The 22256-nt window shown below is 41.3% G+C and overlaps 1 protein-coding gene across 1 annotated transcript in view; it reads left to right on the forward strand.

The window, feature by feature from the left end:
* The window catches only part of MYO10 (myosin X), a gene marked incomplete at both ends in the record, with an annotated part of 225099 nt that overhangs the window by 141068 nt on the left and 61775 nt on the right, over nucleotides 1-22256 (forward strand). The window contains 10 exon segments of the mRNA XM_079701754.1: nucleotides 136-265; nucleotides 1609-1727; nucleotides 2674-2820; nucleotides 3678-3778; nucleotides 3890-3956; nucleotides 4475-4567; nucleotides 4984-5052; nucleotides 5986-6068; nucleotides 8236-8344; nucleotides 10704-10784. Of these exon segments, the coding sequence (XP_079557880.1) occupies nucleotides 136-265; nucleotides 1609-1727; nucleotides 2674-2820; nucleotides 3678-3778; nucleotides 3890-3956; nucleotides 4475-4567; nucleotides 4984-5052; nucleotides 5986-6068; nucleotides 8236-8344; nucleotides 10704-10784 (999 nt within the window).

Genomic DNA, 22256 nt, shown 5'->3' on the forward strand with positions numbered 1-22256 from the left:
AGTGAGGGGGCATACATCTATTTCTTGCTTTCTTGCCTTGAGAATAATACTTAATAACTTTACTGAGGAAGGCGAATTTATCATTTTCTTTAGTATGAAGACAGATTAAAAATTAAATACCTTATTTTCTTCTAGATGGCAATGGAGGTAATGCAGTTTAGCAAGGAAGAAGTTCGGGAAGTTTTGAGGTTGCTTGCTGGTATATTACATCTTGGGAACATAGAATTTATCACTGCTGGTGGAGCACAAGTTTCCTTCAAAACAGGTAAGATTGTTCCTCCCTCCTTTACTTCCTTGACTTTTGCCTTCTAGGAAACATAGATCTAAAATCCTTACTATCTGACCTTTAACAGAAAAAATTTTTCGAGCCCTTGAATAAGAGCTACAGAACTTTGTATCTGATGTGAACGGTCAGCTAATAAAGGGTCAAAGCATCTGACAAGTGATTACTGGCTGTGTTCTCATGTTTACTAAGAAAGAAGGACAGTGGGCCCAATAAGAGGAAATAGCGACAAGAATTGGATGTAGGAGAAATGTTATGAATCAGGCGTAAGTGTTGCCACAGCTATTCATGGTTATTGAAGGCTACCATAGTGGAATGGTTAAGACCATTAATTTTTAAGCCAGAATGATTGGTTCGTAGCCCAGCTCTGCCAGAAGCTGTTTTCTCGGGTTACTTATCCCTTCAATACTTGTGACTTCTCATCTGTGAAGTGCACGACAGAGATGTGTTGTCAAGATTGAGTTAATAGACATATAACAATATCAGTTATCATTTTCCTGGAGTGATTTATTTTTTTAAACTTTTCTGTTAGACGCCATGGATAAGGGCATGGAGGCTGGGAATTGGATGAGTTGAAGTTGAAAGTAGCCCTCGAGTTGCAGGGCTGCAGGCCTGTTGTTCTCAAATGTTTGTTCCCAGTGCCTCTTAATAACTTTAAAATCACAGAGAATTCCGAAGAGCTTTTGTTCCTATGGGTCATATCTGTTGATGTTTACTGCATTAGAAATTAAAACAGAGGCAGTTTAAAAAAAATAAATTCGCTCTAAAATAACCATAATAAACCCATTGCATATATTACAATAAATATCATCATTTTAGTTGAAAGACCATCTTCCAAAACAAACCAAAACAAATCAGTGAAGAGTGACATTGTCTAACGATTTTGTAAATTTTTACAATATCTGATGTAACAGAGGACAGCTGGATTCTCCTGCTTCTGCCTTCAGTTTGTTGGGCTACATCATGTCATGTAGCCTCTGGAATATTCTTCTGTATACTGGTGAGGGAATGAGAGTGGAAAATCAAATAACATCTTAGTCTTATTATTGAAACAGTTATGACCTTGCAAACCTCTTGGGCGTCTTGGGGGAACCCGTCTCGGGGTCTTTGGACCATACTCGGTCCAAGCACCAGGTTCTTTGCTGTAAACCTAAGACTTATTAAAGGAGTGAATAACCTACCAGTAGAACGTGTGTCCTATAGGTCTTGCCTGAGGGACTTAGGAATAGTCTCTGCTTTACTGTGTCGCTCTGTGGAGTTGGCTTTGCACCCATTCGGGGTCCCATGGCCTGTGTGTCCACGTTTGCCTTGTCCTTCCTCCCCAGCCTTGGGCAGGTCTGCAGAGTTACTTGGGCTGGACCCGGCACAGCTCACAGACGCCTTGACCCAGAGATCCATGTCCCTCCGGGGGGAGGAGATCCTGACGCCTCTCAACGTTCAACAGGTACGCGTGTGGCCCTCAAAGCAACTTTTAAAGATGCTCCTGGGTCTGCAGATCTGGGGCTTTGATTTGAATTAGTAGCTGCAGTGAACCATTTAAATGAGTTTGGCTCAGGATCAAAATAAAGAAGACATCCATACTGAGGGGAGTACACAAAGTGGTTCAGTTGTCTTCTTAGAGACAGTGTAGCAGAGTCATTAGGAGAAATGGGCCTGATGGACATTTCCCGAGTTTGAGTCTTGCCTCTTTGGCTTATTATATTTTGTTCTTGGGAAATTTATTCACTATGCCTCAGTTTCCTCCTCTGTAAGACAAGGATAATTACACCGAATTCATAGGATTCTAGTAAGGATGATAATAAAAATATATATGCTAAATGCTTAATGACTGGTGCGGAGTAAGAATTAAACATTAGCTGTAATAATAATAATAATTATTATTATTAATGAAAACAATGCAACAGTATGTTGTATTACTTATTTTTACTTCTGCTACTGCCTTGAGCCTCTTATATGTGCTAGCCCATCTCATAGCTGTTTCTTGACTGGATAAGTAAAAATGCTAAGCATGCCATGAAGAAAACTTTTATGTGTACAGAGTAAAATATGAGAAGATGATAATGAGAGAGGTCAGGTCTTAATTATTGTTTTAAACCTGATAAAATTTGTAGCTGTGGGTTCAGATCCTTCCTTAAAACTCAGTATATAAAGTTGAATTTGAAAGCCTGACTTCAAGGAATTCTTGGTGAATCCTGCTGTAAAGTAAATAAGCAAGCTCCAGGTTACCCTTTCTTTAGACAGCTGTGTTTTCCTAGATGGTATTGGCTTACTTGACATGGGGTGCATAGATGTTGAGTGCGAGTGTCTCCCGAGTGGGGCGGGGATGGACTTGCCTGTCTGGGCTGCCCGGGGTCATCTGGGCACTGTGGCCCTGTCTGCTCTCCCCACAGGCAGTAGACAGCAGGGACTCCTTGGCCATGGCACTTTACGCACGCTGCTTCGAGTGGGTGATCAAGAAGATCAACAGCAGGATCAAAGGCAAAGATGACTTCAAGTCCGTTGGCATCCTTGACATCTTTGGATTTGAAAACTTTGAGGTATGCTTCCAGCGAGTTCGATTATCTTAAGCAAACCTCTTGAAACGAACATTGATATGTTTCTCTGCAGATTTTTTTTTTTGCCTTTTTAACAAATGTTTTATTGGAGTATAGTCGATTTACAATGTTGTGTTAGTTTCTGCTGTACAGCAAAGTGAATTAGTTATACATATACATATATCCGCTCTTTTTTAGATTCTTTTCCCATATAGGTCATTACAGAGTGCTGGGTGGTGTTCCCTGTGCTCTACAGTAGGTCCTTCCTAGTTATCTATTTTATATGTAGTCGTGTGTAGAGGTCAATCCCAACCTCCCAATTTATCCATCCCCCACTTTCCCGCCTGGTTACCATAAGATTGTTTTCTACATCTATGACTATTTCTGTGTTGTAGATAAGTTCATTTGTACCTTTTTTTTTTTTTTTTTTAGATTCCACATATAAGTGATATCACATGATATTTGTCTTTCTCTGTCTGACTTACTTCACTCAGTCTGACAATCTCTAGGTCCATCCATGTTGCCGCAAATGGCATTATTTCATTTTTTATGGCTGAGTAATATTCCACTGTATATATGTACTGCATCTTCTTTATCCATTCCTCTGTCGATGTACACGTAGGTTGCTTCCATTTCCTGGCTATTATACATAGTGCTGCAGTGAACACTGGGGTGCATGTATCTTTTTGAATTATGGTTTTCTCTGGATATATGCACAGGAGTGGGACTGCAGGATCATATGGTAGCTCTATTTTTAGTTTTTTAAGGAACCTCCATACTGTTCTCCATAGTGGCTGTTTGGCCTTTTTATGTAATAGTGAGGGCTCTAAAGACACTTGTTGAATGGTTTCCCCCCTTAGGTGAATCACTTTGAGCAGTTCAATATAAACTATGCAAATGAGAAACTTCAGGAATATTTCAACAAGCATATATTTTCTTTAGAGCAACTGGAATATAGCAGGTAAGGACTCATCAAATTCCATTTCAATTTTTTTAAGAAAATGAGTCCCTACATTGGATAGTTTTGAAGGTATATTTTACTACAACCTGGCCCTTTTTAATCTTTGTACAGAGAAGGCTTAGTGTGGGAAGATATTGACTGGATAGACAATGGAGAATGCCTGGACTTGATTGAGAAGGTAACACACTGTTGAAGAATTGTTAACAGTCCCAAGGGTGTCCAGCTGGGCTGATTCATATTTACGGGAACAAAACAGCTTGTACTAACACGTACATCAAAGATGTGAATGTTTAGAGCACAGTGGACCGTTTGGAAACATACATGTAAATGTGCAAGTTTGAATTTAAATACTTGGCTGCTTCAAACCCATTGTCTCGTTGAAGTCAATATTTTAAGAATCAACAGTGTGCACATTGGCTTCCCATAGATTTTAAGTCATCATCAAAAACTTTGCAGTTCCGATAGTGGATTAGCCAGTTGTAAAAGTTTTGTCCACCAAATTGCAGGGGGTTCAGTTTTTTTAGTATGGAATGAACTAGATTTCTTAATAGTGTGTCATTCTGAATTTTTCAATCTGAGAAGTTATTATGCCCTTTTGACCACTTACTTGATAGAGAGTAGAGAGGAAAGGAGCTGTAAAAATATACAGAGCCAAAAACTTCTAATTCATATTTAACCTTTTTTCCCCTCTTCTAGAAACTTGGTCTTCTAGCCCTTATCAATGAAGAAAGCCATTTTCCTCAAGCCACAGACGGCACCTTATTGGAGAAGTTACACAATCAGCATGCTGTATGTCCAAACCTGCCAATTCCTCCTTGTGTCTGAATAGCACATCTATGGATTAAGATGTGACACATGACAGATTTCGGTGCCGTTGACCCTGCTGTGCCTCCCACAGTGAATTTTTTTTCCTCAAACGAAAGCTTTTCTCTGCTATAACTAAATGGAAATAAGCCAAAGCCATAGATTGTAGGCTAGTTGTCAGAATATGCCCATGTTTAGCTAGTGTATAAAATTTAACATTTTTAACCTGTAATGACACAGACCAGAGTTGCCTGGTTTTGATGAAGTGCATCACACGATGTGTCCTAAACCTCTGATAGGTCGTGGTTTTTGCAATTGTTTTCACTGTCAGTTATAGTTATACTGTCAGGAAATCAGTGAGTGAAATTAGGCATTTCTATTTGTTTTTTTTTTTTTTTAAGAATAACCACTTTTACGTGAAGCCCAGAGTTGCAGTCAACAATTTTGGAGTGAAACACTATGCTGGAGAGGTAACTCCCTTTTTTTCTTTTAAATTTATTTTATTGACGGATAATTGATTTACAATGTTGTGTTAATTTCTGCTGTACAGCAAAATGATTCAGTTTATTATATTCTTTTTCCGTTATGGTTTATCACAGGATACTGAGTATAGTTCTCTGTGCTATACAGTAGGAACTTGTTGTTTATTCATTCTATATATAATAGTTTGCATCTGCTAATCCCAAACTCCCAATGCAACCCTCTCCCACTCCCCCCTCCCCTTGGCAACCACAAGTCTGTTCTCTAAGTCTGTGAATCTGTTTCTATTTCGTAGATAAGTTCATTTGTGTCATATTTTAGATTCCACATATAAGTGATATCATATGGTATTTGTCTTTCTCTTTCTGACTTCACTTAGTATGATAAACTCTAGGTCCATCCATGTTGCTGCAAATGGCATTATTTCATTCTTTTACTACAAATAGCTGAGTAGTATTCCATTGTATATATGTACCACATCTTCTTTATCCATTCCTCTGTCAATGAATGTTTAGTTTGCTTGCATGTCTTGGCTATTGTAAATAGTGCTGCTATGAACATAGTGGGTGCGTGTATCTTTTGAACTAGAATTTTGTCCGGATATATGCCCAGGAGTGGGATTGCTAGATCACATGGCAACTCTCTTGTTAGTTTTTTGAGGAACCTCCATACTGTTTTGTATAGTGGCTGCATCAGCTTAGTGTAGGAGGGTTCCCTTTTCTCCACACCCTTGGAGAGGTAACTTCTTAATCATGATCCTTGCTGATATTTGCCCATTTGGTATTTAAAGAATAGTAATTTCAGAAGCCAATCATAAATATATTGAACTAACATCTTTTCACAGACCTAGCTTTTAAAGGGGATGCTTATGGCCTGAAGTGATTCTTTTGATCAGTTCTGTCTTGTTTATTTTGGAAAACCAGGTGCAGTATGACGTGCGGGGCATCTTGGAGAAGAACAGAGATACCTTCAGGGATGATCTTCTCAACTTGCTGAGGGAAAGCCGGTGCGTCAGCCTCTTCCCCGAGATGTCAGACTGATGTTTGTGCAGATGCTTTTAATTCACGAATACAGAAAAAATTAATGTGTGGGCAATTGGTTTATCATCTTCTTCCCCGGGCAGTATTTCATCAATAAAGTGATCCAAGAGATAGAAAATGGTACTAGCGGTAGTGACTACAATTTAATGAGGTAGCATTGGAATAGTAAATCCATCATGTTATGCAGGTGAGGAAATTAAGACTTACAGTGATTAAGTGACTTGCCCGAGATCCCTCAACTAGATTTGATCTGGTCTGCTTGGCTCAGGGACCTAAGATTTTAACCAGTATGACCTACTGTCTTCATAGCAAGCTTAGAGCTGTGCGCTAAATTGACTTCAGCCTCGGGTGTATAGGACCCTATGTCTCTCATTAGTGTAAGGGGTATCGAGAGAAATAAACAAGTATTAATTCAGCTAAAATGGTAGATTAATGACCCATTCATTTATTCATTCATGAATTGTAAATTCACATCATTAAATTGGTAGTTAAGGAAAACATGCTGAAAGTTTTAGTGATTAGTGTAGCTATTTGTATGTATTAAACCAGGAGGCTTCCTATTTTTAGGAGGCTTTGTGAGAGATTAAGGAGGGAAAACAACCCTTGCCTTAAAGTTGTCAATACCTGTATCAGATCCAGCGTGAGTCTCTAACACACATATTTAATATCTAAGGAGGGAGAGCACGGTTACTAAAAAGCTGGAATACTTTTAGAAATGAAAGCATTAGGTGACCACCCTGTCACTTAGATAGAATTGGGGTGAAGGGAACCCCTCTAAAGTGTCAGCTTAGAAGCTCAGGGTGGAAGTGTTTGATCTTTCAACTTGTTTTAACCCTCTTTTATGAGGATTCCCTAATTACAACCTCGTCAGCTATTTTTATTTTTAGATGAGTTTTCAGGCCTGTAAAAATGGCGATGTTTTAAAAATACCCTAGCAGGTTACCTACCTCTCAAAGCAGATTTAAAGTGATATATTTAAATAAAAGCAATGTCTTGAGGTTACCTGGAACATTTTGTTGTGAAAAAGAGCACAGGCCTGGAGACCCGCGAGATGGCCTTTCACTGGTTGCCACTGTCATAACGTCAAGAGGTTGTGGAAGTGGGCTGAAGAACGTTGTTTCAGCCCCAGGTTTCTCTCTGTAGAAGGAGGGTCTTGGGCTATTTGCTGCCACTGCTCTCTTTTGCCTTTGGCATCTGTGATGTTTTAATGGAACCCAAAGCTTTTCTCCAAAGTGCTCAAAGCACAGAGAAATTCAAAGAGTGAGCATGAAGCATCAGCCTGGGATGCAAGTGAGAAAGGGTCAAGCAGAAGAGAAGTGATGAGGAAGGTGCTGGCATTGTCCCCCTGAGGGGCGTGGATGCCAGGCCGTCTCATTCCTGGTCCCCGCGAAGGCACCCCCCACCCACACACACCCCACCCCGGTTTTATAGCCCAGAGCATCTTCCGTGCAAGGAAGATAAAAAAAAAAACAACTCCTGAGAAGCCTTTTACTTTCTCAGTAGTGGCAGTAGATTTTACAGAACTTTTAAATAATAATAACAACAAACATCAGCACTTAGGAGGTGCCAGGCATCACACTCAGCCTTTTGCCTTCGTCTCCTCATTTCATTCTCACCCCAGCTTTATAGCATAAATCCTAAAGTGACCCCCATTTTCCAGATGAAAAAACAGGCCTAGAGAGAGGCAAGCATCGTGTCTAAGTCACACAACTAGGAAGTGGGGCGGGCGGGGTGGGCTCGCTCCAGAGTTAGCATCTTCCCACCTTGTTACCTGGTCGCGATGTTACCTGGTCGCATCTTCGCCACCCTGCGGTGCACGAGGCAAACCCCTCCCTTCCACAGGGCGTGGAGGCTGCCGAAGCTCTGCAGAGCTCAGCGGTCCTAAGTGGCTTGTCGCCCTGAATCATCTTCACCCCAGTCCCCTTCTCTTCTGCAAGACTCTAAGCAGCCACGTCTGTTTTAAGTGCCTCAAGCTCTTTGGGAGTGGTTGGTGTGAAATCTTTGGCCGCTGTCTTAGCTCTTCCAGGCCTTGGTGTGTTATTTTCAGTGGGGAAATGCATCGTGATTCCAGTAATCCAGCACCTAATAGCCGGGTGTGCACCCCTCACGGCCTCCTGCTCTCCGCTCACACAGGTTCGACTTCATCTACGACCTCTTTGAACACGTTTCAAGCCGCACGAACCAGGATACCTTGAAATGTGGAAGCAAACATCGGCGGCCCACGGTCAGCTCGCAATTCAAGGTTAGTCTATGCTGCTGGCCTGGATGGATCCATCTTTATTGTGATCTTAAGAATTGAAAATAGGAAATGGGTATCTGTGAGGTATATAAAGTTTTTTGTTGTTTTTTTTTTTCTATCTGGTTTTTCTAAACCAGACAGGGCTCTAGGAAGAAAATATACTTTTTTTCTGAGCCAAATGAAAAAAAAAATGTAGATTTTTTTTTTTTTGTCTTGTTAAAAATAAATAGCTACTTATTCTAAGCTTACGAAATAGTAGGTCTTCATAAGAAGGACTGTTTGGTCATGTGGGATCACTCTGATTTGTATTTAAAAACTCATGTGCATATAAAGTATCTTTCTTCCTGTGTCTGGATTGTTTTGATTTTTCCCAGGTATGTTTACAGTATCATAACTAGGAAGAATAACCAAGTGCATAGTTAGACAAGATCAGTGTCAGCTACCTTGTCCAGATGTCCAGAATTCAGGGAAAATAAGAAACATTCTTCCATGCATTTTAAGTACGTAAGCCTTTTAGGTAGTTTAGAGGCAGATGACATGAAGACCATTTCTCTAACTTAATTGTTCTGCTTTACCCCCAAATCTTAGGATGAGGGGAAGCTGGAGGCATGTCAGTCAACAGACCTTTATTAAATTTGCCCTCTGGGAGGCTCTCTTCCATTTAGTTAATCAGAGTTGGATGCTTTCTAGGCGGTGGGCGAGTTCTGTGTTAAGGTCTGTTTACAGCGTGGTTGGGGATGAACTGGACCCACAGCACCACGGCTGACAGTGCTGGGCTGGTGTGACCCTTACAGGATACGATAATAATAATAGCTGCCGTTTATTATACACCCTCTGTGTTCCAGTCATTGGGCTCATCACTTTATATATGCTACCTTGTTCACTTATCCCATATTCTTAGAAGTACGTATTATTGTCCCCACTTCATAGATGAGTAAGCTGAGGTTTAGAGAATGGAGGCTTGCTCAGTCCCCCTGAGGACTGAAGCTAGGGTTTGAATTGAACCTGGGTGGGTCTGACTCTAAACCCTAGGCTCTTCATCATCCAGCGGTGTTGTTACATTGTCTTTTTCTAGGTCATTGTTGCCTGGAGTTGTCTTGGAAGGCTTTGTGGATGTTTGGGACTTAAATTGGACTAGGAATCAAGGAAATGGAAGAGAGTGGGTAGGGCCTCCAGGCAGAGACAAAGGCAAGAGGCGGACTCCTGAGTCAGGAATGTGAGTCCTGTCCCCAGAGGACAGGACACCTTGTATGAAGTTAAACAGGTACCATACCAGAGCATGAAGGGCCATGAATTCCAGGACATTCTGTCATCTGTGAGAAATCCTAAAGCTTTCTGAGCACAGAAGTAACTAATCAATGTAGTAGACAACCTAGTTTCTTCAACAGTAACATTGTAAGAAGAAAGAAACAGGCAAATGGAGACGGAGGGAAAACCAATGGATTAAAATAGACTGAATAGATATATCAACCAACTACACTACTATGGGAACCTTATTTGCATTCTGATTTCAAAGAATACACTGTTTAAAAATTATGAAATTCGAGACAGTTGAGTATTTTAAAATAAAACTTGAGCTAGTTGCACCTTTTCCCATTGATATTAAGGAATTTGTGTTAAATCTTTTCAGGAATGATATGGTGGTTACCTCTGTATGTTTTAAAGTTTTTAGCCTTTGATAATACATAGTGAAATATTGAGGAATGAAATAACACAAGGTCTGGGATTTGCTTTTCTACTAAAAGTGGGCGAAATGTGTATGGGGACAGGGATCAGATGAGGTGAGATGAGCCAGCGGCCGAAGCTGATAATGGGTACCCATTACATGCTCTGTCTGCTTTGGTAAATGCTAAAAAATCTTCACAATTAAAAAAAAACTTAAAGAAAAGACAGTAGTATTACAGAAGATTGATCTGCCTGGTGATTTGAAGGAAGAATGAGAGATTTTAGCTCAAAGACCAGTGAGGTACTGGTATAAGCTGTCATTTTGATGGAAATAATTCATTAAGAGGAACAACTTCAGTGGAGAGTGGATAGTTCTCATGTTTTCTGTATAAACATTGAAATATCCCAGGGTGGTTTTTTTGCTGGTTAACAGAACAGGGTTTTTTGTTTGTTTGTTTGTTTTTTAATGGTACTATGTTGAGAAAGTAATAAATGAGTTTTGCATATGTAAAATAACTTCTATGACAATTATAATACCTTTGTTTTATTAGAATGACATGATTAAAAATGAAAATGCTATTATTCCTCAGATTTATATTGTTTTCTTTTTCTTGTTCCTGATGAGTGCCTAGGGTGCTGAGAAATTTAAAGATATAATAAGAGACTAAATCAACATCTACTTTTTCCTTTCTGATAGGACTCCCTGCATTCCTTAATGGCAACGCTAAGCTCCTCTAATCCTTTCTTTGTTCGCTGTATCAAGCCAAACATGCAGAAGGTAAGATTTACAACTATTCTAGACTGACATTGTCTTATTGAAGGACACCGCCTCCTGGTGTGGTGACTCAGAGATTTGGTTCCTCCAAAGTCCTTTCATTATAGATGGTTGGAAATGTATATGACATTATTATAACATAACATTCACTGGAAAAAAATCCCTTTGTCTTTTGGGCCTATTTGTCTGCTTTTGAATGATGCCATTATGCTTTAGAGAAATCTGGTTTAAAAGAAAACATTGTGAAGCCTTTGCATTTTTATTGTAAGCATTGGTTTGAAATTCTTGGGCAAGCTCCAGAATGTGATATACCTTTTTTGGGAAGAAATGGTTGGTGTGTTTTTTGTTGTGGTAGAGTTCTTTTTCATTTTATTTTCTTTTGCTTTATTGTTAAACATGACAGAGAGTCTGTATTCTAAGTAGTAATGATGGATTTTAAGGACTTTTACTCGTTGGTTGTAACTAATTAGAAGACTCCTGTCGTCGGAAGTTTTTGTGTCTAGGCTCTTGGTTTTAGCTTTTTAATGCCATATCCCGATCAGAAACAATGTGAGTTTTATACAGAGAATCTATCTGAACAAAAAAGATTTAGTATTAGGTGAATGCAGCTGTTGAGTCTAAGGCTAAATGGGCAACTTGCCGTGAAGTGCTGTTAAAAAACTGAAATTATTTTGATTTGGCAAACATCTGCTCTAAGTTACCCCTGTAAAGAAAGGAAACCCCCCAACAAAATAATAATGTCAGGGGCCTCTCAATGTGGAAGAACTAGATGCTGTCCTCATAAGGATTAAGATAAGGAATCTGACCTGAACTGTTTGTTTCCCATGAGACTGTGTTATGTTCCATAATGCCACTGTCAGTAACTTTGCTGATGCTAAATCTTATTTTTATTTTGTTTACCAGTTACCTCTGACTTAATATTACAGAGATTCCTCACTTAGAGTTTAAGGTTTTTTTATAAGAACCACAGTGTTGAATTCTGTCTTCTAGGAAGGCAAAACTCAATGAGGGGAGAATAATCTGTTTGGCTTGTTACCTTACTCTGAGGTGTGATGGGGAGAGTTTGGCGTTTGTGTGGCGTAAAGTAGCTGAGACTGGGGTTCTGTAGATCTGTGATGACTTGGTGTGCATTGGTTCTGGTAGTTGACATAGTAACTCATCTTTCCATTTTTCAAATTTATCATAAAATGTTTGAGGTTATCACAAAAAACGGCAACTAACTTAACAATACATAGCTTGTGTTGACATAATGTTGGAAATTAATAGTTAAAACATGACCATGTACCACGTCAGCTGGCTTATATCCACCTGCTGTGCTTTATAAAACCCCAGTGGGCAGGATCTACAAGATGATATAAATGGGCTTTGCGTTTTGGGTCTACATTCACAGGAGCTGTGTAACCTCTGCCAGTGTTTCTTTCTTCTTTTTACAACAGGGGTAATAATACCATAACTTAAAGATGCATGTTTTCCCCCAATTTAAGGTCTTGGGTATTGAGGTGCATCTTGCAGCTTTTTGGCGAACCACAGTTTAAGTGGGAACTCTTTTCTCTCTTCTTAGTGGCACAGTAACTGTGCAGTTTTACAACCATTGGCACCTTAGATTCAAAGAAATGGAGGGGACCTGCCAGTGCTTATTTATAAGGATAGAAATTTGAATTTTAAAATCTCAGTCCTCCGTGTTTTTGTTTTCTTTCTTGGATGGCATGGACTTAGTTTTTCCTTTAAATCGTAATCACTTTTGAAATTAGGCCTGCTTGAAAACACATCAACAGCCAGAATGTTGAAGAAATTGCCTCTTTTTGATGTTTATTTTTCCTTGCTGGGACTTGGTTGTGCCTAATTGCTTTGGTGTTTGCATTTTAAAAAATGACCCAACCCAGTCTCTGGTTCCATTTCTGTTGGCTTACAGCCCTTTTCACCTCCTGACCGGTGGCAGGCACTAATTAATAACCTGCCAGCAGATGGGCTGAAGAAGACTTTGAAAATCATCTTGGTGCCGTTTTCAAGGCACCCAGCAAGTCAGACATGAGAACTGACTTGTCTGAGGCCTAAGATGTAGGTGTGGTATTAAGTGCGAAGGGGCTAATTAGACTATAGAAATAGTAAATTACAACTCGCTTAGCATTCATTTAGTTCCATTGCAAATATTGGAGTGTTACTGGTGATGATGTATGAAATATATGTAAACAACCCTCATTTAGAGTTTCTTATGACATTTCTTTTGTCCAAAGATAGATGCTTCTAGAAATCTCACAGGGAAAATCTTGCTTACCTTTGCCCAGAGACGGGGAATGTGTATTTCCAGTCCTCACCTCATGCCCTCCTCAAGTCAGATGTTGATCACGGGGGCTTGAGAGGATGTATTCAGATGTATGTATACGGAGGTGTCTTGTACATCATTCAGGCATGTAGATCATGGATTTGGGCAGCTTCTAGAGGTTTCTTTTGGCAATTCTGTGACCCAAAAGGCATAAGAGCAATGGCTGTAAAGCCTGGGGCCTGGAGAACTGGGGCCTTAGAAAAAGTGGAGTAGCGGCTGGGTGCTTTTAGGAGCCTGTGCAGCACATCCAGGGCTCCCGTGGTGGCCTGGCGAGTGTGTGCACACGGCCCCCTGGGCCCCAGGCCTGTGGTACAGGCTGCCTCCTCTCCTTGGCAAGTGTGTGAGGCTCAGGATGGGCACTTGGGCCCCAAGCATCTAGAAATCCTTTTGTGGGAATACTATGGGTTTTCGTTATTTGGGATTTTTATGTTTTGCTTTGAAAAGCTGGTGTAAGCGGGGAGAACATAACTGACATGCTGGAACAGTTATGTCAATTCAGCTATTACAGTATGTGGACTTTTTTCTTTTTGTGAACAATTTGTAGCTAATCTTGAGCGTCGCGAAGAAGGCACTTCACTAACATTGCTGAGAAGTCCTCCCGGCGCTAAGTTAATGAAGAAAATAAAGGCATACCTCTTGGTAGGGGCTGGCCTGCAGCCAGTTCTTTGCCTCAGATGGCACCGAAGGATGCAGTCCTCCCCTCGGCTTAGAACTTCCAGTTTACAAAGGGCAAGCTTCTCCATCAGACAGTTTTTGGTGGGTGACGTGGCCTCATAGCTTTTTTCTGTTGTGGTTTGCTTTAGGCAGTAGTGTTTCTGGCCAGAAGTGCCCCAACCAACCCCAGGAGATTTCTATATCGAAGAAAACCTGCTTTGCCTCCTGAGAATCTCTCCCCAAGGGTGTCCCGTGATGTCTGCCTTCTCTCCTTGCCTGGAAATAACTTCTAGTCAGAGACGTCTGTTATTAACATTCCTCAGAAAACCCCTGAGGCGCTGCAGGACAGAATGAAAGAAGGGGACAGACGGATACGTATCAGCAGAGCCGTCGGGGCGTGAGAACTTGTCTGTGCTTCCCGGCCCTGAGTACGGAGCAGCGTGCCTGGCTGGCTCTCCTTTCTCTTCTTCTGTGGGTTGGATGTGAGAAGCTCTCGGGTTCTAGGGGGAAGCATCCTTGACTCCTGCAGGGTCATCTTTGAGCTTTGACCCAGCATAAATGCATCCTCAAAGATTCTGTGAGGTCTTCTCCATAAAGGCAGGATATGGGTCCCCTGAGTGGCCCTGACCCTGGGAGCTGCTGGGGGAAGGATATTCTAGCAGAGGTGGCTGCAGGGGGTCAGGTTTATCTAGGGGAAGAGTGAGGAAGAGGGGTGTCCATGCCGAGGGGAGACCGGAGACCAGGCCTCCCAGGAGGGAAGCCATGCGGTCCGTGCGCCGGACTCCTGTCGTATTTGCCAGAACATGGAACATCGAGCAGGAGAATGAAGCTTGAGACACAGGACTGGCCTGGCTGTGGGCGTCTTGTCTTAAAGCACTGTCTCCAGGCCCCGAGACATGAGGACTATGAAGCATGTCACACCGAAGTCGTCTTTAAGAGCCTTCAGAGGAGGCCAGTGCTTTCCTCTTAAATGACTCCTGCTGACCTGTGTCCCTCTCTTTCATGGGGCCACTGCTGACACCAGACTAGGTCCCTCTTTTATACAACACTCAGGACCACACATGAAGTGAGAACGCTGTGCTGGCATTACGGAAACACGAGCCTTTTGTTTCCAGAGGCATCATGATTTGATTAATGGCTTCATGAATCGAGCACATTTAATCCTGGGGACTCATATTTTGTGTGACCAAGGTGCTGCCTGCCATTTTTTTCCCTAGTTTTTTTTTTTTTTTTTTTTTAAACAGAGGCCAAACATTTCTTTAAGTAATTCTGATGATATTGTAGCATATTTCCTAGCTTGAATTTTTTTGTCCTATTTTATTCTTCCTAGATCTTTTTCTCTCTCATTTTATTCATCTTATTTCTCTTGAGCCTTACTGAAACTTTATTCCAGTGACCCTTTACATTTCTTCTTCTTTTTTTTTTTTTTTTTACATTTCTTTTTAGGCTTTGGTGTCTCTACCTCAGTGCTATTTTCTGAATAAGGTATTCCACAAATACGGAAGACCTTGACCAAGTACAACTTTGCAGGGCCTGCCTCTTCCATCTTTGTGCCCCGCTGTGTAGCTCAGCCAGCATCCAGACTGTCATATGTGCTCAGTGAACGTTGAATCTGATTGCTCATAAAAGGACACCATGGAGTTGCTCATGGTGTGTGAGTACTTGACTTTGCCAAAGATGAAGACTTAATGCTCTGTCTTGCACCCTTACTGCTATGCGTTCCATTTTGGTTTGTTTAATTGTTTTTGGATCATCTTCAATTTGTATAGTTGGAAGTTACCCCAGGGATACACCACGAGGTCAGTATTAGAGTGATGTCCTTACTGTGATCCAGTCTTTCTATGTTCATGGGTTCTCTCTCCCTTTCCCGGCTGACCCCCTTCTCAGACATGGCGCCCCCCCGCCACCGGCCCCCCACCAAACCTCCAGGGTTTGGATCCCTTTTGGAACAGCCAAGCATAGGCCTGGAGACTCATTCACAAACATTTTGAGTTGGGCTTGGAGCTTCATACTCAAGCACTCAGATCTCTAAGTGGGGTCCCCCTAGGGAATGTGTTCCCTGCCATGATTGGGCAAGGAGGTCTGGATGTGCAAATCTGCCAGATAACAAGGGTTTAACCTAGAAGGTTAAACACTGGATTTGAGCATTTTGATTGAACTTTCTGGAATTGTACATCATTCAGCCCAAACATCTATTACCGTATTGAATCAAAGACTCCCATGGTTGTAAAGGGCACCGTTATTTATGCATCACTGTGGCAGCAGAAGCTCTACCTAGTTAACCAGGGCACGATGCTGTCTTATCTCCAGGCGCTTGCTTTTTAATTTGCAAGAATGAAGTGGCGGTCATGCGTCCACCACAAATCCTTGCTTCACTGATAACACAGTTACACCTTGTCGCCCTGTTTCCAGGCCTTTCTGCAGATAAAATAACTTTCTGTTTCACCGATGACTCTAGAGAGGAGTGTTTAGACCACATGTAAAGGACAGCTGGACTCGGTGCAAGTACTTCCAATAGTGCCTGTGATTTACAAAGACAGTGAAAAGCTGTGATGAAATCCATGCACATCCGTGTATGGAATTACAGCACGATGGTCAGCAAGTCACAGACGCATTCAGGCAATTTGAGAGGGGAACATATTTGCGTTAAGAATTGATGAAATATGGTCGGTTTATCCCCTTTCAATGAGACACAAAAGGATCATCCTCCCTCTTCCTAAATAATTCCCAGGAACAGAGAATATACTTTCCTTTCACCTAAAGGCACCCTGTTGTCTTTTTTTCTTCTTCTTTTTTTTAATGTTGAGCCTTCTTTTCATTTATTAATTTTTTTTTTTTGTCTGTGTTGGGTCTTCGTTTCTGTGCAAGGGCTTTCTCTAGTTGTGGCAAGCGGGGGCCACTCTTCATCGCGGGGCGCGGGCCTCTCACTGTCGTGGCCTCTCTTGTTGCGGAGCACAGGCTCCAGATGCGCAGGCTCAGTAGTTGTGGCACACGGGCCTAGTTGCTCCGCAGCATGCGGGATCCTCCCAGACCAGGGTTCGAACCCGTGTCCCCTGCATTAGCAGGCAGACTCTCAACCACTGCGCCACCCGGGAAGCCCTGTTGTCTTTTTTATAAAGCTCTTACTATTTATGGGAAAGTTTGTACTTGTACTGAATGAAACCTGCATTTCCGCATCTTCCATTCACTGGTTTCCATCAGTGCATAGGTGGCCCTGCCCCGCTCCCGCTGAGACATGGGTGCAAGGTGCCCTGGGCCTAGCGAGCTCTGATACACAGAGGCCCCACCCACGTGGGAAGGCCGTTGCTCAGGTGCAGGGCCCCTGAAGCATTGGGATGAAATCGCAATGCATCAAAGGTGTGTGACTGGGTATCTGTCCAGCCTATTGTCACTGAGCTGTTGTGTGGCCTTGGGATTGTTTCCTTTTCTCCAAAGTGTGTAAAGTAATGGTGCCTGCTTAGGGGAGCAGTTGTAGGTATTAAATGAGGTAACGGGGACATGAAGCAGCTACACTGCACTGTATGAAGCAGTCCATACTTGCGTTACGTGTTTGGGTTGGAAAATATGCTCACTTCATCCTCACAAGGTTAACCCCCAGTTTAAGCTGAATCAAGGAAAAGCTAAGACTATTGCCAGACCTTTTCCTTTTTGAGTTTAGTTTTAAATCTCATACCCTTGGCAGATTGTTGTAACTAGCTGCTGCTTTTTTTTTTCTTTTTCTTTTTTAAATTTTCTTTAGTCTTTGATATGGTTATGGGATGAACATTTTAATTTCTTTTTTTTTTTTGCGGTACGCCGGCCTCTCACTGCTGTGGCCTCTCCCGTTGCGGAGCACAGGCTCCGGACGCACAGGCTCAGTGGCCATGGCTCACGGGCCCAGCCGCTCTACGGCATGTGGGACCTTCCCGGACCGGGACACGAACCTGTGTCCCCTGCATCGGCAGGCGGACTCCCAACCACTGCGCCACTAGGGAAGGCCCCTAATTTCATTTTTTAAAAAAACTAATAAACCTTCTTTTTTAGAATATTTTTAAATTTACAGAAAGTTTGAGCATAGAGTACAGAGAGTTCCCGTATCACTCTCCCCTCCAACACACACACACACTTTCCCCTATTATTCACATCTTGCGTTAGTGTGGTACATTTGTTATCATTAGTGAACCAGTACTGATCTATTATTATTAAAATCCAGAGTTAACATTAAAGTTCACCGTGTCCTATGATTGAGTTTTGACAGATGATACCATTGTGATGTGTCAAAGTGCTAAATGTTCATAATCTATTCACAACACGGTGAACTTTTTTTCAAGTAAAAGTTTATAAGAATAGGATGGTTTCTGATTGCCTGGCCAAAGGGTGAAGATTGAGAATGAAGTTTCTATGGCACACAATCTGAATGACACTGCTTTATAGAGAAGAGACTGATGAAAAAATGGAGGAGAGACAGCATAGGAGAACGGGGAGCGAGGGGTTTTTAGAACTATCTGGATTGTCAGACTCTCAGTCCTCCCCACATTCACTTAGTCCTAACAGCCTTTGGAGATGATTCCACTTCCTCTGCATCCTTGCTGGAAAATGCCCACTTGGCATTCAGTAACCTTCCATAATTCTTCCTGGCTTTCTGATCGCCACTCCTGTTGTCTCTTCCCCTGTAACTGGAGCACTCTTTGCCAGCACCTTTGACTTTTGAGAACATCACCTACCCACACCCTAAAAAAAGGCAGCTCTCCCTTTCCAGGAAATTTTAGTAGAGGAAGCATTAAAGCTACCATTCTTCTCCCTCAACAAAACAATCCCGCTAAACCCCTCAGTGGTCACTTGAATCCTGTTTACCGAGTTGTCATGGCAACTATTCAGGAGCGCTTTGCAAAGACCAGGATAAATAGCCAGAAATGAAACTGGGCTCAAGGGAGGGGTGTTGTTCTCAGGGTGGACTTTCCAAGATCACAACTAAATTGCTTGGTTTTGTCCTGGGGCATTTTTCCTTTTTAATATTAGTCATCTTTGAAACTTCAGAGTCTTTGGACCTTCAGATGACTTTGCACGTTTGTTGGTGCATGCAAGGTGATTTGTTTGCTCCGACGGTCAAAAGTATCGTCGGCAGTTGCTATCCCGCCAGCCTCACCAGGCTGGACTTCTTTCAGAAGAATCAGGAATTAAGCAAGCAGAGCCCTAGACACCACATAAAAGACTGGGAACAGCAGTGAGCTGAAGAAAGCCCGTTTTTGTGTCTGTCGGCTCAGATGCTTGTAGCCCGGACTGCTAAAGATGCAGCCATTTACAGTGGACAAAAGCTGAAGGGGGCAAAAGAAACCCAAGGTAGGGGTTTTTCTCTTATTTGCACTGCTTATAAGTTTCACAGTGATCGCAGTACTGTAGACTTTTGTAGAGGAGTTTTTTAAGCCTGAGGAAAACAGGTTTTTGCCGTCTCTCTGAGCACCAGAAGTGTTTAGTTTCTAAACAAATGGGTAAGTGCTGATTTTGATTGCATGTACAAGTTTGAACTACTAATGCTTTGTAAAAACAAAAGACGTAACCTCTTGGATAAGGTATTGATAACGCAATATATTTTTTGGTATGGAATTCATCTTTTATAGGAAAAATCATGTTTAATATTAGGTTGCACTGGGAAATGGTGAGTGGTCGTTTCTTTTGTTTGAATTTGTTATGTCAAAGAATTTCCCTTTAAAAATTATATGCTACAGTTTTGCAGCTTTTTCTTGCCCTGTGCTTTATACCAACCTTTAAAGAAATCTGCACAAGAATCGGCATCTTTATAAGTTGTATTATAAATTGGTTGATACACAAGTATGGAACTGGGAAAAGTTACAGGAATTGAATGGTGATTTGTTTAATATCATGTGCTTGTTTCACACAAGCATAAACTTGCCGATATTTTGCAATCTGCCCGGGAGAAACCTGATGAGACACATTTTGCTGAGATCCTCTTGTTCCCCAGAGTAGAAGTCCCTAAAGAAAGAACATAATAAAGAGCGTCTGAAATGCTAATCTCTGCTTCTACTGCCACTTGAATGTGTTCAGCTGATTTCTATTCAGTTGCTAAAAGTGCCCTTTAAGGGAATAAGTGTTTTAAATGTGAAGGTGGTCTTTCATATTAAATTGAGTTACATTTAAAAGAAACGAATAATAATGTGGCTGGCTGCCACTTAGCCAAATCTGCTTTCCCCGAAATAAATTTCTAGTGCCAAGGGAAAACCGAATGTTAGAACATTTTATTTTTACCATCAGTTTTTTCAGTCTTAAGGGTAATTAATCTGACATAAAATTAATAACCATCATAAGAGAAAGACGAAGTGTAAGTCATCTTCAGGAAAGTGCCACATATTTCTGACTCTTTCTGACTCTTTCATCGTGTCGTACTTCTGGGTTTTCTCACCTGTATTTCTGTGCTTAAACATATAGATCCCCAGTTCCAGAATCCTTTTGTTGTTTGCAGTGAGGGAATACACCCACTCTCAGATAAGTAATATCTCACTCTCTCTGACGAGCACCATGGCATGGTGAAGGGTATGTTTGCCAAGGCACCCCAGACTGCCCTGCTTGCTTCCCACCTGGGAGGTGCCATCTGCCAAGATGGGTAAATATTTCCCCTGCACCCACTGTGAAGGGTAGCCACACCACCTCCCTGCAGCCCTCTGGCTGTACATTTTTTGGCTTGTCTTGATGAACTTCTAGAATAGCATCCAGTCAGAACAGCAGCCCAGTCCAACATTTGAGCCATTCCCAGTCCCAGACCACCTATCAGTCATAGGCAGACTGTGATCTTGTGTGTGTTTTCTCTAGCCTAAGTGGCTCCGTACTAATGTTTTTTGCCGGCAGCCCCCTTAATGTGAGATTTCTGTTTGTGACTTTGCTGTAAAACTCACCACAGCTCACCCAGCATCTGTATGAAGGATCGATTCTAAAAGCTGCGTTTCCCCTCAATGACTGGAGCAAAGGGTCCGGGTTTTGGAGACCAGAGAATGGGTACTGGGGGAAGATTGCAGTGTGGTGCTCGGGCTCAGAGTCTGAACGTCCCTGGCTTTTCTCAGACTTGGAGAAAGCTCTCTGCCTTCACCGGCTCCTCAGCATTTCCCTGTGTTGGCCTTTGACCCTGGGGAGTTCCCCTGTTCCTTCCTCAAGCCAGCTCTTTCCCTGATACTCAAAAATACTACTACAGTGAATAGTAACTATTCATTAAACATCATTATAATAGTTACTAGGTTTTGCCTGCATCCCTCCCCAGTATAAAGGCAATACTTATTGCTTATAAAAGATTTGGAAAATATGTAAAATACAAAGGAAAAAACCTCTTTAATTTATAGTTACCTATAATTTTACTACCAAGAGACAATCCTGCTTACATTTTGTCGTATATATACCTTTTCCTTTAAATTGGGATCATAGTCTACCTCAATTATGTAACTTTTTTTTAATCAATATTTTTTATTGAAGTATAGTTGATTTACAGTGTTGTATTAATTTCTGCTGTACAGCAAAGTGATTCAGTTATAAACATATATACATCCTTTTTCATATTCTTTTCCATTATGGTTTATCACAGGATATTGAATATAGTTCTCTGTGCTATACAGTAGGACCTTGTTTATGCATTCTATATATAAAAGCTTACATCTGCTAACCCCAACTTCCCACTCCACCCCTCCCCAAACCCTCTCCCCATTGGCAAACACCAGTCTGTTCTCTATGTCTGTGATTCTGTTTCTGTTTCATAGAAAGGTTCATTTGTGTCATATTTTAGATACCACATAAAACTAATGTGGTATTTGTCTTTCTCTTTCTGCTTTACTTCACTTAGTATGATAATCTCTAGTTGCATCCATGTTGCTGCATATGGCATTATTTTGTTCTTTTTTATGGCTGAGTAGTATTCTATTGTATATATACACTGCATCTTCTTTATTCATTCATCTGTCAATGGACATTTAAGTTGTTCCTGTGTCTTAGCTATTGTTAATAGTGCTGCTGTGAACGTAGGGGTGCGTGTATCTTTTTGAATTATAGTTTTGTCTGGACATATGCCTAGGAGTGGAATTGCTGGATCATATGGTAATTCTGTTTTTATTAACATATCTTAAAGCATCCCTGTGCTTTTTTTCATGACTGTATACACTAGTCAGTGGCTGTGCTTTAAGTCAAATTTCTATTATTGGATTATTTCCTTTATTTCTTATTGTAAACAATGCTGCTTACTCTATTATTCATGTGTGTAAATATTTGTGCTCGTTTAAGGCTGTTTCCTTAAGGTAAATTCTCAGAACTTTATTTGCTAAAATCAGAGTATGCACATTGTTATGACTTTGATGTATACATACACACATGGACAGCTTGGCCGTCATTAAGGTCAACAACAGGAAAAGTTTTTGCAATGTATAGCAAGGGATTCAGAGCCTTACTATATAAAGAGCCCTCACAAATCAATAAGAAAATAACAAACATTTTAGTAGAAAAATGGGTAAAACACATGAACAAGAAAT

The sequence above is a fragment of the Hyperoodon ampullatus genome, assembly GCF_949752795.1.
Source record: "Hyperoodon ampullatus genome assembly, chromosome: 4".
In the NCBI taxonomy this organism is placed as follows: Eukaryota; Metazoa; Chordata; class Mammalia; order Artiodactyla; family Ziphiidae; genus Hyperoodon; species Hyperoodon ampullatus.